The 17457-nt window shown below is 38.7% G+C and overlaps 1 protein-coding gene across 2 annotated transcripts; it reads left to right on the top strand.

Annotated features, from left to right (window-relative positions):
• Positions 1-276: 276 nt before the first annotated feature.
• Positions 277-13867, top strand: Apoh (apolipoprotein H). 2 transcript variants are annotated; one of them, XM_090349885.1, is made up of 8 exons: positions 277-394; positions 1147-1323; positions 4472-4568; positions 5296-5372; positions 7837-8025; positions 9618-9797; positions 11766-11963; positions 13735-13867. In XM_090349885.1, exons 1-8 carry the CDS (start codon positions 331-333, stop codon positions 13842-13844), a joined length of 1092 nt encoding a protein of 363 aa, XP_090206011.1. In that variant the 5' UTR covers positions 277-330; the 3' UTR covers positions 13845-13867. The 2 variants fall into 2 exon arrangements, with proteins under 2 accessions (XP_090206011.1, XP_090206012.1); XM_090349886.1 differs by lacking the exons at positions 4472-4568; positions 5296-5372.
• Positions 13868-17457: the final 3590 nt, after the last annotated feature.

Here is a 17457-nt window from a genome sequence, read left to right as displayed (position 1 = left end):
TGAAAGAAAGATGGGGAATGAGTGGCCCTGACAATTTGGCAGTTTCCAGAATTTTTTCCTTTGGTGATAATAAATATCATTAATCAGAATGTCCTCTATCAAAGGAGAATCACTTAGGAAAGATTTCACAACATCTCACAGAAGTGGAGTAAATGATTAAAGATCTGTGTTCCTTTCCAGTCATTACACTTTATCTTCTGCTTACAAAGATAAAAGTACACCCCCCACCAAAATGGTTTAATATTTAAGCTCTTTTTATATTTTCTTCTCTCTTTTTCCCCCTTAAGCAGAGGAAATCCAGTTTGGCGTTGCCAGTGTGAGCCATTCACAATGATTTCTCCAGTGCTTGTCTTATTCTCCAGTTTTCTCTACCATGTTGCTATTGCTGGACGGAGTAAGTGCTTTTATTTGGGGGGGAAAAAGTAATTACTATATACAGTCCTGTAGTCTCTGTCAGGGACTAATGATGATAGTTTTAAATGCAAAATGGGTGCTAGAGAGACTACAGTGATACTCCAGTATTGCTAGCTTATTGCTCTACCAAAATATATTAAGGCATTTTTGGCCTTGTACTGATTTATGTCAGGGGATAATATATGGATAATAAAATATGTGGATAATAATACCTACTTTCAAATGATTCTTGGGATTAGATGAGGTACCACATATATCATACTCATCTACCATATCTAGCAATAAATATCTCATTCTTTTTCTCCCTTTCTTCCTTCCTCTCTCTCTCTCCCTCTCTCCCTTTCTTTCCTTCTTCCTTCTTTCTGCTTCCTCTATCCTTCCTTCCTCTCTATTCCTCTCTTTTCCTTTTTCCTTCCCTCTCTGTCTCTGTCTCTGTCTCTCTCTCTCTCTCTCTGTGTCTGTCTCTCTGTCTCTGTCTTTGTCTCTGTCTCTCTCTCTCTCTCTTTCTCTCTCTTTTTCCTTGTCTCTCTGTATATGTTAGGTGTTAGGATCAAAAAGGCCTTACATTAGGTTGGCCTCAAACTCACTACCTCCTTCCTCAGCCTCCCAAATGCTAGGGTTGTATTTCATTATCCCTGAGCCTCTTTGTGCTCAAAGCTAGTGCTCTACCACTTGAGCCACAGTGCATCCTGGATTAGCTTTCTTAACCATCCATTTTGTGCTCAATTTCAGCCTGTCCCCAGCCAGAAGAATTACCATTTGCTGAAGTTGTCCCATTCAAAACATTCTACCTCCCAGGAGAGCAGATAGTGTACTCCTGTAAGCCGGGTTATGTGTCTCGGGGAGGGATGAGACGGTTTACTTGTCCTCTCTCAGGAATGTGGCCAATCAACACTCTGAAATGCATACGTAAGTCACAATCTTCTCTCCTTTCCTTCCATTTGGGTTTTGGACTTTTTTTTTGGTAATGGGGGTGATACGCTAGTTTGTCTTGCTCAAGATGCAAAGGGCCAAGAAGGACTACAGAGTGGGGCCATGGAAAAACAAAACAGCCTGGAAACTTCTCCATGGGAGAAGAGAGTAAGTGCAATAGTTGCTAAGTAGAAAAAAAAAAGTTTGTAACCGGGAACTCAAGAAATTCAAAAAAGAGACCTGGACTAATTAAAGGGAAGAGAAATATTATGGATGTTAATGAACATGTGAGATATTCTGAGATATAACTTGATGCCAAAAAACCCCTAGACAAGCACAACTTGTGGAATTATCCATCTTTAGGCTTTGCCTCAGAATGAAAACAGATTTAATTGTCATTGAAATGAATATAATTTTCATCTAACTTACATATTTGCATATACTTTTATATTAAAATCTAGATGTCATATACTAAATTAAAATATAAACGACATATTTCACTATTGTTTTATTGGGAATGGTTGCCTTTGTTTATTCCTCAGAACATGGTTTTATGAAAACCTTATTTATTTGTTTGTTTGTTTATTTTTTGGTATTATAGAGGTGTACAGAGGGGTTCCAATTACATAAGTCAGGTAATGAGTCTATTTCATTTTGAACAGTATTACTTCTTTCCTCATTTTCTTCCACTTTTTTCCTTCTAACTTTTTTCTCTCACATGTTATATAGTTCAGGTCTTGTGTGTGTGTGTGTGTGTGTGTGTGTGTGTGTGTGTGGCATGAACTCAGGGCTTGGGCACTATGCTCAAAGCTAGTGCTCTACCATTTGAGCCACAGTGCCACCTCCGCTTTTTGATTGAATAGTTGGAGATAAGAGTCTCGTGGGAGCCGGGCTCGGTGGCTCATGCCTGTAATCCTAGCTATTCAGGAGGCTGAGATCTGAAGATCGCAGTTCAAAGACCATGAGACTCTTATAGCCAATTAACCACTAGAAAATGTGGGGAAGTTGGGTTGTGGCTTCAGGGGTAGGGCGGTAGCCTTGAACTGGAGAGCTCAGGGACAGAGTTCAAGCCCCATTACCAACAACAACGATGAAAAAGTCTCATGGGGACTTTTCTGCCCTCACTGGCTTTGAACCATGATCCTCATATCTCAGCCTCCTTAGTAGTCAGAATTGCAGTTGTGAATCACCCTTACCCAGCTAGTTCATTTTCAACATAGTGTCTAGTGAGTATGACAGGTGCCTTTGTTCCTCCTTGGTCCCACCATTTCTGTGCTCCCCCAGACATATAAACTTACTACAAGACAAATGATACAGAACTCAAAAACAGCGACAAAGGAGAAAATTGCTTGGAGTTCATTTTGATAAAGCATTATTTTTATGATCAAATATTAAGTAATCAAACATATAATTTTGATAAATATATATAGAAGTCAAGTAGTAATAATAGCTACGTAGATCTACCTAACCTCTAAATATTTGTGTTATGTAGACACATAAGACTTTTATCACAATTGCATATGTTCATGCAAGCAATTGTAGTGTAGGTTTAAGCCTGTGTGTATGTGTGTGTGTGTGTGTTCATCTGTGCTTGGTACTGGAGCTTGCACTCTGGACCTTGCATTCTCCCTAAACTTTTCTACTCATGACTGCCATTCTACCATTTGGGACATGCCTCCAGTTCCAGCATTTTGCTGGTTAACTTAAGTAACCAACTTCCAGAATTTTCTTCTGAGGATGACTTTGAACTGAGATCCTTCAACCTTCTGATTAGCTAGATTACGGGCATAAGCCACTAGTACCTGGCTAGTGTGCTTTTTTTATTCTAAAAAAATTATAACTTTAAATTTTATTATTATTGTTGCTGTTGTTGCTTCCAGGAATTGAATCCAATACCTTGCTCCTGTTAAGCATGTGTTCTACCACTAACTGAGCCATGCTCCTGCCCATAAACATAGTTTTCAAATGAAAACTCCATATATCAGATAACAAAGTGAGATACTGTAACAATATGAGATACCCAAGAGACAGCAAAGGAAATGAAAGATAACATAGTACATTAAGGACAACAATCATTCATTATATGGCTTTTGTTTCAGTATCCTGGAGGTCCTTTCAATTAGCTTCATACTATATGGCCTTATATATCAAGGTTTTGCTCTATTGCAGATCTCTGCTAGTAGAGCCCAAGGTTTCTACTGATTATGACAAATGAGGGAAACCATTGAGCCTAAGTTCCTTTGAGTCTGGCTTACTTCACTTAATATGATTTTTTCTAAGTCTTTTCATTTCCTAACAAATGGGTCAATGTCTTGGTTATTTGAAATTTGATAGGGAAGGGGGGAAAACCAAGACGGGGGGTGGGTGGTGGGTGGGGGGGAGGGTGATGGGTACCAAGACATTTGAAAGGGTATCAATGTATGTGAATTAATGTACCTTCTATCTGGCAAATATCATGTAACCCTTTTATTAATTACAATAAAAAATTATAAAAAATAAAACTATATAAAATTATATAAAAAGAGGGAAAAAAAGAAAACTCCATATACTCTTACCAGGAAACATTTTGCTTTATCTTAGCAATAACTCTGGAACACTGTGTATTTTTTCAGTAATGCACAGTGTGTGTAAAATTCAGTGTTTTCTATACTCATCAGCATATAATAAACACCATTTATGTTCTTTATAATTCATATTTTATTGGCTGCATAATAGTTAAATTGTCAATTTACTTTGACTAATTAAAACAATCCATTGTTAAGACGGGTGGGGGGTGTGGGGGGGAGGGAAACGGGTACCAAGACATGTGAAAGGGTATCAATATATGTGAATTAATGCACCTTCTATCTGGCAAATATCATGTAACCCCTTTACTAATTACAATAAAAAATAAAAAATTAAAAAAAACAAAAAACAAAAAACAATCCATTGTTGGTGAACATTTAGAGTGTCCAACTTCTGTTCCTAGCAATAACAGTGTAGTGAATACCTGGATGCATCCATCATTTGTGTGTCTTTGAATTTCTTTCTTGAAGTAGTTACTTTGTAGTTATTGGATCAAAGGGTAGCAATGAGTTTGTATATGTTTATGTACATGGGATATTCTACCAGTAGAAATTTACCTTTTTTTTTCTTTAAATCACAGCCAGAGTATGTCCTTTTGCTGGAATCCTAGAACATGGATCTGTACGCTATACAACTTTTGAATATCCCAACACGATCAGTTTTACTTGTAACCCAGGGTAAGGACTCTCATGAGATGAAGCAGCTGACAGATGGAACATATTTTAGTATCTCTATGATAATTTTCAAGATTAGACCCTTTTTATGTCTAGTTTTAAGTTAGGCACAAATTTTAGCCTTGCTTTGAATATATTTTCTTGAGGGTATTGAGGGTAGGGAAAGAAATGGGAAGATTTAAATCTAAAATGCATTGTGAAATCATCACTCTAATCTTTCTGCTCCATATTAAATATTTATCTGAGGAGGTACACTGAAATGGAGGCACGCTGACTTGGACAAAACCACTTTAAAATCTAGGGGCCAGATGGTGGCGTGGGATTAAAATACATTAGAACTAAGGCTTGGATTTTAGTTATAAGGCTAACTGGATTGGCCAACTTGGTAGCCTTTAGAAGCATATTCTGTAGAGAATGTTGGGAGTGCATTGATGCAGAACATAGTTCTCTTAAACCTCAGTGCAGTAAAACATTTCCAGAAAGGAAGTGCTTATGGCTGGCCCCTGAATAAAAAGACACTATCGAGACATTGTAAATAGCACATTGGTTGTCCATTGGGCCACCATTTAACTGAAGAAGTGATACCCCACTCCCATGCGGGGGTGTAGCTGTGGTAGTGGTAGACTTCAAGCTCAGCACATACAAGCCCCAGGGTTTCATTCTCCAGTACATATGAGATGCCAATGATAGATGTTTTCACTGCTTGATAGATGAAAATTACCTTTTGCAGATTTTACCTGACTGGTACAAATTCTGCCAAATGCACTGAGGAAGGGAAATGGAGTCCGGAACTTCCTGTCTGTACTCGTGAGTCCATGGGTCCCAGTTCTGGGTAGGGTGAGCAGTTGATTTGGCTTGAAATTCCTGGTTTTAGCACTGAAAGCCCCACATCCCAGAAACCGCTCAATCCCACAAAGCCTTCAATCCTGGATCAAGGAAGTGGTTCATCCCCTTCTTGGAGAGGGGTTCATCCTCAGGACATCCTATTTTAGAAGATGAAACAGCTCATCCTGAAACCTCAGAGCATTTTACTCAAGAACCCATTTTATATCCACTACCTGCGGGAGCCCATCACCTCTAGGTGGAACCACAAGATCTCTTGCTGTTTAGGCAAGGGGTTAAGTATGTCTGTCAATATATGTAACGGGAAGTTGCCACAATTTGATTAAGATTGTAATTGGACTTCAAGCATCCTGGCACAGGCTTAACCACTGAGCTAGTTATCTCCTTACTCTTGGCTAGGAGAACTTATGTAAGCAGTGAGATGAAAATCTTACAACCTAGGTCCTCATTCATTCATTCATTCATATCTTAATAATCATGAATTGAGGATCAGCCAGATCCCGTTCTCAACCAGAGGCTAGAAGACGTCAAGTACTGGTCTATGGGAGTGAGTCTGGGGATGGAGACAAGTCCTCTTCCCGATAAGTTAAGTGGCCACTCACAGGCCTTGCATCCTAGCAAGGACAGATTCCTCTAGTGGTTTATTCAGGCTATTTTCAGCCAAGCAGTCAGGGGAAGCTTGGGGTCTGCATCTCTAGGGAAGAATATGCTCCTTTTCCCTAACGTGGGAAGCCCTGGCATCACAGGAATAGCTGTGGTTCTTAAAAGTGTTCAGTGAGATCTGTCCTAACAAAAGCAAATGGAGAAGTTAAACAATTTGAAATAGCTGAAGAAAAACCAACCCCAGCTCCCGATTTTTTGTGTGTGATTTTGGTGGTCCTGGAGATTGAACTCAAGCCTCACACTCGCCTCTGCCACTTGAGCCATGCCCAAGTCATTTTTTGCCTCTTAATTTCTTATTTTGGTCCAGATTTTCACTGGACTGGACTCCTTCTACTTCCACGTTTTCATAGATTTTCACTGGACCAGCCTTCTACCTCTACCTCACAAAATAGGAATTACAGGCATGCATTACCATGCCTGGTCCCGCTAAAGATTTTCTAAGGATTAATTAAGTAGTTTTTCACCTAGTGATAAGAATTGTCATGGTTCCTTGCAGCTTCCCGTTTAAGGAGCTTTATCCCAATTTTTTTTCATTCACTTCTTAGTTACTAACAAAAAGATTATTTTGCTTCCATCGAATTTGATGGAGCATGTTTTATACTTTAATGTGTACATGTTTAGCTAAACTCTGGATTCTGATTCATGGATCTGAGGTGGTTCTGAACTTTTGGCAAGTCTAACCAGCTCCCAGGCAATGCTCAGGGGACTAGTCCACACATTGAGAAGTAAGAATGCAGATAATGCAACTTAAATCACATGTTGGTCAGCTCTATCATACATTAATATACTTTCCCCTGAGCTTACGTAGACTCTATCAGGGCAGGGAGATAAACCACTCCTGTATGTCTCTGGATCCTTGAAGCTATGTTTTAATTTAAGTGTGTGTGTGTGTGTGTGTGTGTGTGTGTGTGTGTGTGTGTGTGTGTCTTAGGCCTAGGGTTTGAATTTGGTACCTGGACTGTTTGTGAGCTTTATTTTTGTTGTTGTTGTTGTTCAAAACAAGTACTGTATCATTTGAACCATATCAGTTTTCTAATGATTAATTGGAGATAACAGTCTCATGGATTTTCCTGTCCATGATCTCAGATCTTAGTCTCCTGAGTAGCTAAGATTACAGAGGTGAGCCACAGATGTCTGGTAAAGCTCTGTGTTTAAGCCACCCCCACACAGAGTTCAAAAGCAGGAGGTATTTTAGTAGGAACAAACTGAACTAACAATGAGGTCAAATGTCAGGACTGTGTAGAGCTGGAAACCCAATCACCATGTTGTTGTAAAAGTTGTAAAAGGCAAATCCACTGTGGCAAGATTTCATTTATTTTATGTTTGAGGGTTTTAATAAACTGACACACCTGTTTTGGGATCACCCTTTCCTACTTGTCCACTATAACTGACATTTTTTTTAGCCTTGTGATTGGATCAAAATTCACTTTTTCTTTTTTCAGTCGTGGGGCTTGAATTCTGGGCCTGGGCATTTTCCCTGTGCTCTTTAGCTCAAGGCTTTGAGCCACAGCACCACTTCTGATTTTCTGGTAGTTAATTGGCGATAAGAGTCTCATGGTCTTTAATGTCCAGGCTGGCTTTGAACCTCAATCCTCAGATCTCAGTCTCCTGAGTAGCTAGGATTACAGACGTGAGCCACCGCACCTGGCTCAAATTTCACATTTTTTGTCACCATATGTTTGGATTTGTTTTCTTTCTGGAAAGAACATTTATGATGCTATTGTTTGTTTTACAAAAATGATAGTTCTTTCTATTTCTTTTTCAGCCATCTCCTGCCCTCCACCACCAATACCTAAATATGCAACACTTTCATTTTACAAGCCATCAGCTGGAAACAACTCCCTGTACAGGGACACAGCAGTCTTTGAATGTTTGCCACACCATGCTATGTTTGGAAACAATACAATTACTTGCACAGCCCATGGAAACTGGACCGAATTACCAGAATGTAGGGGTAAGTGAATGATTGGGAACAAAATAATTATGCTACTCATTTTTGAAAAGTATTGAATAGCCCAACAATTATGGAGTATTAAAATTACCTCTTTCGATAAATGATTAATGAGCAGATATATTATGTACCTGGCAGTGTGCTTAGCACTGAAGAAATCAGATGAACAAAACATGTATGTGATCCTTCTCAAACTTGATCCCTCACTACTATCTTTGAGTTTGTCAACTGCGTAACAAGTAAACAAGTTATAGAGTTTATCATGTACTCAGAGTTCTTCTCAGGGTGGTATATCTCTAATGATAAATATTTCAATGTTTTTCTGGTGTGTTTGTGGCAATACTGTGGCTTGAAGGTAATGGCTTTGTGATTTCACTTAGTTTTTTTTTTCTTTTTCTCACACTTTGCTGGCTCCCTACCACTTGACTCATATCCCCACTTTCAGCTTTTTGCTGGTTAATTGGAAATAAGAGAATTGTTGATTTGTCTACACAGACTGGCTTTAATTGTGTTCCTCAGATCTCTGCCTCTTAAATAGCTAGGATTATAGGTGTGAGCCATAGGTGCCCATTTCAATCTACTGAATGATTCAAAACATATGTGGTTGTGAACATGGAAGAATTCTCAAGAACTATAATAATTTACACCATTGTTGGTCAGGCAGTGCTTTTCTACTATAAAAGTGTCATCTCACTAAGTTTTCAAAATCATAAACAGCAGGTTCTATTTTTCTCCTTGTTATCTTCTCTCCATAGACAGATAATTTTCTTATCTATGAATCATGTTAAAATAAACTGTATGCATCATGACACCCATAAAAATATTCAGCATGGATATATTAATAACAAAGATATTCTACAGTATTTCTGTACCCAAGCCAATTGAACACATCTGAATTATTGATAATTTATGTCATCATAATTAAATAATAACAATATCATGAAAAATTTAGTTCAGATATAATTTTTCACAGTGGATTCAGAAACATAGACATGTTATTGTATTTTATGTATTTTATGGGGCTTGAACTCAGGGACTGAGCACTGTCCTTGGGTTTTCATAGTTTGTTGATTGAAAGAAAGACTTTGATCCTTTTCTGTCAAACCTAGCATTTTAGACTGTGGGAATTTGTAATAAATAATAACTTTTTGTATGCCATTACTGGAACTTGAATTCAGGGTCTGGGTACTGTCACTTAGCTTTTTCACTCAAGACTGGCATTTTACCATTGAGCCACATCTCTATTTCTTACTGTTGGTGGTTAATTGGAGAAAAGATTCTCATGGACTTTCCTGCCCAATCTGGCTTTAAACTGAAATCCTCAGAACTCAGTCTTCTGAGTAGCTAGTATTACAGACACAAGCCACCAGTGCCTGGTTTTGTCATACACATCTCTTAAGTATCTCTTAAGAACATTATTCTTTTTAAACAATATTTAGGATATATAAAAATGTATATATGTATAAAAGAATGGGGCCAGAATTAAGCACAGATACCCAGAAATAGCATTTGATTCATGGGTGACCCAATGGCTTAATGGAGATGACAATATAACCTTTTCACAACAATTTCTGTCTCATTGGATCAACTTTTAGAAGTAAAATGCCCATTCCCATCAAGACCAGACAATGGATTTGTGAACTATCCAGCAAAAGAAGCCCTTCTTTACAAGGATAAAGCCACATATGGTTGCCACAATACGTATAGCCTGGATGGTCCAGAAGAAGTGGAATGTACAAAGCTAGGAAACTGGTCTGCCCAGCCAAGCTGTAAAGGTATGGAAATAAAGATAAAATCCTAGGAGGTTTCTAAATTTACTCAATGGAGAATATTACTTGCCAATTTCTTATTGAATTCACTTTTGACTGTTGCTCAGACTTGCTTCCCATTTACTGGCATGACAGAGGCTCTAGGTCTCATTGGTACATGGGAAGCCTATTGTTTAGCATGGGCCCTTGCCTAGAAAAAGTAACCATCTCCTTCCTTCTTGAGCACCGATGATGCGAAAGTACATATAGGCTGTCTGTATGTGTTTTCAAATCTCCAGCAAAACATCTTTGTTCTTTGTCTAGTCTAGACTCGTGCTACAAAACTTGGCCACACATTTGGGTAAGTTTGAGGAAATAGTGCTTACCATTTTATTTTTTATTGTCAGGGTAATATATAGAGAGGTTAGTTACATTCGCCAGATAGTAGGTGCATTACTTATCACACACTGATACCCTTTCTCATGTTTTTGTCCCCATTTACCTCCTCCCTCCCCCTCCCAATCATCTTGTGCTTATCATTTTTTAAAGAGGATACAAGCAATATGGAGATAAGGAAATGAGATACAATTGGTGCTCCTGAGGATTGCAACAAATTAGAACTACAGCTAGCTTTCCCTCTCTCCATGATGACTTCCATTTTGGTTTCCTTCTGGTTACTTAGATTGAATCTATACCAGGACCACACAACTGAAGAGTTCACTAGCTGGTGTGAGTTCCCTGAGGTGTTACGCTTATGCAAGGAACAGCAATCTAGAGCTGTGTCTGCTCAGGTTGCTCTAGTCTGAGAGTTTGAGCAGAAGAGGAAAGTGTGCACCAAACACAAGATGATGAAGGACCAGTGACATCTTTTGGAATCCTCTAGAAGCAGAGTATGAAACAGGCATTTTTTTTTTCTTGTCAGTCATGGGGCTTGGACTCTGAGCCTGGGCACTGTTCCTGAGCTCTTCAGCTCAAAACTACCACCCTACCTCTGAGCCACAGCCATGCTTTCCATTTTTCTAGTAATTAATTGGCAATAAGAGTCTCAAAGCCCGGACTGGCTTTGAACCATGATCCTCAGATCTCAGCTTCCTAAGTAGCTAGGACTACAGATGTGAGCCACAACACTCTGCTTGAAATGGGCATTTGAGTGCAATTTATTTATTAAGAAAGTGTCTCAGAAGATAAGAAAGATAAGAGGGCTGAGATAAGGCACCAGTCCACAGACATGGCATCAGAGTTTTCTAGAGATGTGTTAAAACTGATTTCTTGGCTCTGCTGTCAGAGTTTCTGATTAACAGATCTGAGATGGGACCTGGGAATTTTCATTTTGACCATGTCTCCTAGTAATACTGCTTGTTTGGCGATTGTGTTTTAAATAGGATTGTGGCATCAGCCACAGTATGGTTTTACTTTAATTCCAGGAGGAGTTCCAGGGGTGCATGAATTATCCCCTAGAGTCAATACTAGCAAGAAAACAAAGAAACTGGCACCCTATTAGTCTTTCATTGCCTGTGGGCTTTTCTCTATCCATTTCTGAGAGCAGGGTTAGGTTTGGGTGGGTTTGCATAACCCCCTGGGAGAAGTGGCTCCCATCATGGCTGAAGGTAAGGTTTTGAAAAGGGACAACTCAGGAGTCATGATCAACACTCATGTATAGTCTCTGGCCAAGGGATGCACCAGCTCCATCAATGAGATCTAGATGGGGCAGTTTATGTCTGAATAAAGAAGTTTTTATTCACTGAAGTAAGAACCTGGAGTTCCTGTTATGACCTTGTGTGGTCTTCTGTGAGGGAAGAAAAGGTCTTCTTGAAGCCATGATGTTAGATGCCATTAGCAATCAACTTGGTACCGCTTACACGGTGCATTGTGGAATCTTCCTGTCTTGACCCATTTGTGTCAGGTGTGCTCCTCTACTGGATCAAAAATCTAGATTCTATTGGAGAAAGATTCCTTGAACTCATGAATATTGACTACAAATATTTTCTCTTGCAGCATCTTGTAAAGTATCTGTTAAAAGAGCCACTGTGCTCTACCAAGGGCAGAGAGTAAAGCTCCAAGAAAAATTTAAGAATGGAATGACGCATGGGGACAAGGTTTGTTTCTTTTGCAAAAATAAGGAAAAGAAATGTAGCTACACAGAGGAGGCCCAGTGCATAGATGGCACCATCGAAATCCCCAAATGTTTCAAGGGTAAGTCTACACTGCAAAGCGTAGTTAGGACTTTTGCTGTTTGTCTTTCGCTATAATGAGTGCTTTGTTACACATAATGACCATAAGAAGGCATTAAAATCAGGGACGGGGAGAAATGATCAACTCAAGCAAAGCAAGGGGTGCTTATAGTCCACTTGTACAAATATTTTCCTGACAAGTCAGTGTTGTTTTATTCAATAGATGTTGAGGTTATTTCTACCACCTTGGGTGATTCTTAGTTAAGCTGGAGTAATAATACTAAATTATTGAAACTATCTCTTGGTTCCAAGTTATAAAACACTCACAAGGGGTGGCAACTAACTGGCTTTACAGATCTCTTATTAGTTTTTTTCCCCCTGCCTTTGGCAAGGCCTAGTTTGACAGATTTCTTTAGTGTGAAGCATTTGTTAGAACAAACTATCAGAAAGATGATACTGTTGATGAGTGGGGGTATATAGAAGTGTGCCAGCATTTACAAAATAAATGCATATGTAGGTTTCAGGGTTATGGTTTCAGTATCTTTCTGTTATGAAGGAAGAAGCAGCCAGAGGTGGAAAGCTATTGTTGGTTCTAGGTGTGCAGAAGTTTCAAGAATGCTGTGGGCTCATACTGATAGCTGGGAAGAGAAGAATTGACAGCAGAAGTTGCAAAGAGAAGATGTCTGAGAAGTGGGCAGATAGAGAAGAAAGCTAGAACAACTTAGTCAACCCCACATCACAGGGCTGGTTTGAGTATTAGAAATGTTCTCTGAGATATGGAATAATGACTCAACCAATAACATTATTATCATCATAACTTACACAGAACTGCATTGAATAAATTGTTCTTGTTCAGAAGAGAGTAGAATCCTGGTGAGCTGTTAAAGACTAAAACTGATAAAGTGAAATAAACCTGGTAAAAAAAAATAGGAAAAAAATAGAAAATAATTAAAACAAAAAATCCAGGGCCAGGAGTTTGACCTAGTGGTAGAGTGCTTGCCTAGCATGCACAAAGACCTGGGTTCGATTCCTTGGTACCACATACATAGAAAAAAGCTGGAAGTGGTGCTGAGGCTCAAGTGGTAGAGCTCTAGTCTTGAGAAAGTCCAAGGACAGTGTTCAGGCCCTGAGCTAAAGCCCATGACTGGTAAAAAAAAATAAAATAAAAACAAAACAAAATCCAGAGCTCTGTTAATGTATTTCTGCAGGCTTCTCTTCCTTAAGATCTTCAGCTAGCAGCAGCACTGGGTGCACTAGCAAATAAAAAAAGGGCTGATCATAGTTATTCCTGTTTTAATCTTGACTGTCAGAGTTATGCAAAACCTTTCATTATTCTCTCCTGGAAATGAATGTCTTATCACTGCCCATCTGTTTTGTTCCCATCACTTAATCCTCACACTAAGTAGTCTCTCTCCTATCATTAAACTTATTATACACATTTGTAAAATGTGTATGATTTGGCTTAGCTACTTAACAAATTAGGACATGATTGTTACTCTTAAAATGTTTATCTCACTGGGGGCTGGTGGCTTATGTCTATAATCCTAGCCACTCACGAAGCAGAGATCTGGTTCAAAATTAGCCTGAGCAGGAAAGACTGTGAAACTCTTAGTTCTAATTAACCACCAAAAAGTTGGAAGTTGAGCTGTGTGGCTCAAGTGGAAGAGAGCTAGCCTTGAGCAAAACAAGTTCACAGACAGTGTCTAGAACCTGAATTCAAGCCCTAGGACCAGCAAAAATAATACAATTAAACTAAATTAATTGGTTTTTTTTCTCTCTATCTTCCTTAACAGAACACAGTACTCTGGCTTTCTGGAAAAAGGATGCATGGGACGTAACACCATGCTCAGATCCTATTTCCAGCTCTGTTTGTGCAACAAATACAACGAAAGCAGAAGAATAAAATTACTGAATTCATTGCCTCTACCATTATAGCATTGCTTTTTATGATGACCTGCTTTTTAGCTATGTTCCCTGGTTTAAAAAAAACCAAATATTTGGAACACCACTTCATGGCTATAACATGGAAAGTGTAAACAATGATCTGATTGACCCAGTTCCAACTTCCTTCTTTATGCTTCCTTAAGTTTGAGAAATATCCTCATAATGAAATATGTATGAATTTCCAGGGCAACAGAACCAAATTGGAGTCCTTGGTGGTGTGTCTACATGATGCCAAAATTTGGTTTCTCTTATCTATTGACATTTTAGGAGCTAGCTCTGACCTTACTTCTTTGTATATGCTCCACAACTTTCCTCTTCTTTTTCCCTGTAATACCCGCTGGCTAGACTCACCCAAGACTTTATCTGTCTCCTTGAGCTACCTTCCTGTATGAGCCCCATTCATCTGGAAGGAAACCAGTGGAACAGACCATAGGTCAAACTGTGAATAAGCAAAGGTAGAGGATTTCTGTTGGTAACTGGGGGTAGGGAGTAGTTACAATCTATCCTTAATATCCATGGGGATATGATTTCAAGAAGAACATCACTAAGAAAAAAAAAACAAACGGATGATCAAATGCATACTCCAATTTACTCAATTTTGCCTATACTGTATATATAGTAGGTCTTGGCACCCATAAGTTGAAATCATATTTATAGGCTACAGAATTGTCACAAAAGGATGTTGTACACCTTAATACATTTCACAAAAGAATATCTTATTTTATGATCTTTGTCCTGAATTTGGCAGATGCTTATTTTTTCCTATACTTCTATAAAACTTCTTCTGAAGGTGTGTTGCTTTTCAAAAAATCCAAAAGTTTTATTTTATCACTTAATTTAAGCAGAGTACATGCTCCTTTTGGGGGGTCTGAAAAGATTATCCTAACTTTTGCCTTCAGATTTGGGAATACTATTTGCTTTGGGGAGGCAGATTTTCACAAAACTAAGGGCAAGATAACACACTGCAGACAATATAACCAGAACTGAGGATAATGCTAGCATGGGCAAAGTTACTGAGACCTTATCTCAACAAACAAAAAAAATATAAACAACAACAAAAAAGCTCTGTGTGTGTGTGTGTGTGTGTGTGTGTGTGTGTGTGTGTGACATGTTCAAGGCTCAGAGTTTAAGCTCCAGTACTGCAAAAGAACAAAGAGCCAAAAAATATGTGATATTGAAGTGTCCTTGCGTAAGGATCTTGGGAACATTTTTCCATATATACTGTCTTCCATTAGTTCAGCCTTCCCAGTAGTCTCAGAAGGAAATCAAAGAAATTATGAAATTTGGTTGATCTAGACCATAGCTAATAAGTGACAGAATCAATTATTCAGACTTTAGAACTATGTCTTTCATATTTTGCTCTTTTACTGGTACCAGACATTGAACCTAGGACTTCATGCTTTGCTTGCTTGGTTGATGCTCTACCACTTGAACCATGCCTGCAGCCTGGCCCTTTGCTGGTTATTTTCAGATGGAATCTAGTGGACTTTCCTGTCTGGGATGTTCTTGAACCTCATTTCTGTAAATTTCAGCCCCTTGAGTAGTAGGATTATAGATGTGAGCCACTGGTGGCTGACCCATTTTTGTACTTCTAGCTAGGCTATGACTTGTTCAGAAATTTCATGGAAATCCCTGTACAAAGCTGGAATTCTACATTCTAGTACTGGAACAGGTAGGTAAGAAAGATAATTATGTATGGGAATCACTCAGATAATTAATTGGTTACTAGTTTGTAAGGATATTTTGTCTAGGGCAATGTATATACTATTGAAGGAGTGAAAGGAAGAGTTAGCTTATCTCTGGATTTTAAAATGAATGTTACCTGCTCTAAGCAGATAAAATAAACCAAAGAACTAGAAATTGAATGATGAATATTACTTATGGCATAAAGAAGGAATCTAGAATCCTCATGCTAATAAAAGCACTGACTTTTTTCATTAATGGAGAAAATATGCCTCCAAAACTTTGGTCTCTACTCTGTATTTCTATTTATACTATAATTTATATTCTTTTCTTTTTTGTGGTATTGGGTCTTGAACTCAGGGTCTTGAGTTCAGGTACTAGGACTTGCTAGGCAGATGCTCTACCACTGAAGCCACACTCATAGCCTTTTTGTTTGGTTTAGGCTGTCCTGGACTACGATCTTCCTATTTATACTTTGCTGTATAGCTGAGATGACAGGAGTGTGCCACTGTGCCTATATTGAATTGGTCTAAATAGGGATCTCATTTTTTTTTTTGTCGGTCGTGGGGCTTGAACTCAGGGCTTGGGCACTGTCCACAAGCCTCTTTGTGCTCAAGCCTGGCACTCTACCACTTGATCTACAGCACCACTTATGGTTTTTGAGTGGTTAATTGGAGATAATAGTCTCACAGAGACTTTTCTGCATGGGCTGGCATTGAACCATGATCTTCAGATCTCAGCTACCCAAATGTGAGCCACCTGTACCTGGCTCAGGAACATTTTTTGCTTGAACTAACTTTAATCTTATGATCTCAGGTTCCTGAATAGCTAGGATTAGTCATGAGTCACTGTGCCTTGCTAATTTATACTTTTTTTGTCTCAAAATAGGAAGTTCTGAGTCATTTCCCATCCAATTTAAGGAATTTACTGGTTATGGAATTCTTCTGATGTTTATCATTAATATGTTTATATGATCTGCAATAATTCTTGGTATTTATAAATTGTTGCTCATCTAGATAGCTAAATCATTCAAATATTTCACTATAATAATGAGAGTGCTTAATAATACAAAATGGTGAATACAATTAGATTATGTTTATTATTGGCTTTGTGAATAAGCACTGTGTAGTTTTGAAACAATTTTAAAAAATACGAAAATCTATGCTAATCAATCTCAAGTCAAATTCTTAAAATGAACAAAAGTCAGATAAATTCATGCTGAGCTGGGCATGGTGCCTTAAACTTGTCATTCTAGCCACTTGGGAAGTGGAGATCAGGAATTTCTGATTTAAGGGCAACCAGGGCATAAAAGTTTATTGGACTCCATCTCAACCAATGGCTGGATGCAGTGGTACATGCACAATAGCTGGGCGCAGTGGTGTGTGCCTATCACACCTCAGGGACGTGGAGAAGCAAAAATAAAAGGCTCAAGGCTCAGGTTGACCAAGGCATAAAACAAGAACCGACCTCAAATGATCAATACAAAGAAAGGGCTGGAAGTGTGGTTCAAAATGGTAGAGCGTGTGTTTAGTAAAGCACAAAAGGTAGAGTTCAAGCCCCACTGATAAAGAGAGGGAGAGAGGAAAAGGGAGAAGAGGGAAAAGGAGAGGGAAATCCATTACAGGAGAAAAATAATTTTCTGTGGAGAATGTATTCACTGAGTATCACATTACTGCAGTGGCTTCTTTGATTCTCAGTGCAAATGATATGAGTTATGGATCAATCATTTGCTGTAAATATTTTCAAATGTCTGGGGCTTGAACTCAGTTTTTCTTGTTCAAGGCTAGCATTCTGTACCTTGAGCGGCAGCTCTGCTTCTGGCTCTTTTAGTGGATAACTGGAGATAAGAGTCTCAGGGACTTTCCTGCTCCAACTGGCTGTTCAAAACA

This window comes from Megascapheus bottae, chromosome 17 (genome assembly GCF_031878675.1).
Source record: "Megascapheus bottae isolate mThoBot1 chromosome 17, mThoBot2.hap1, whole genome shotgun sequence".
In the NCBI taxonomy this organism is placed as follows: domain Eukaryota; kingdom Metazoa; phylum Chordata; class Mammalia; order Rodentia; family Geomyidae; genus Megascapheus; species Megascapheus bottae.
The sequence above is the reverse complement of the archived record's forward strand: the minus strand, read 5'-3'. Positions and strand labels throughout refer to the sequence as shown.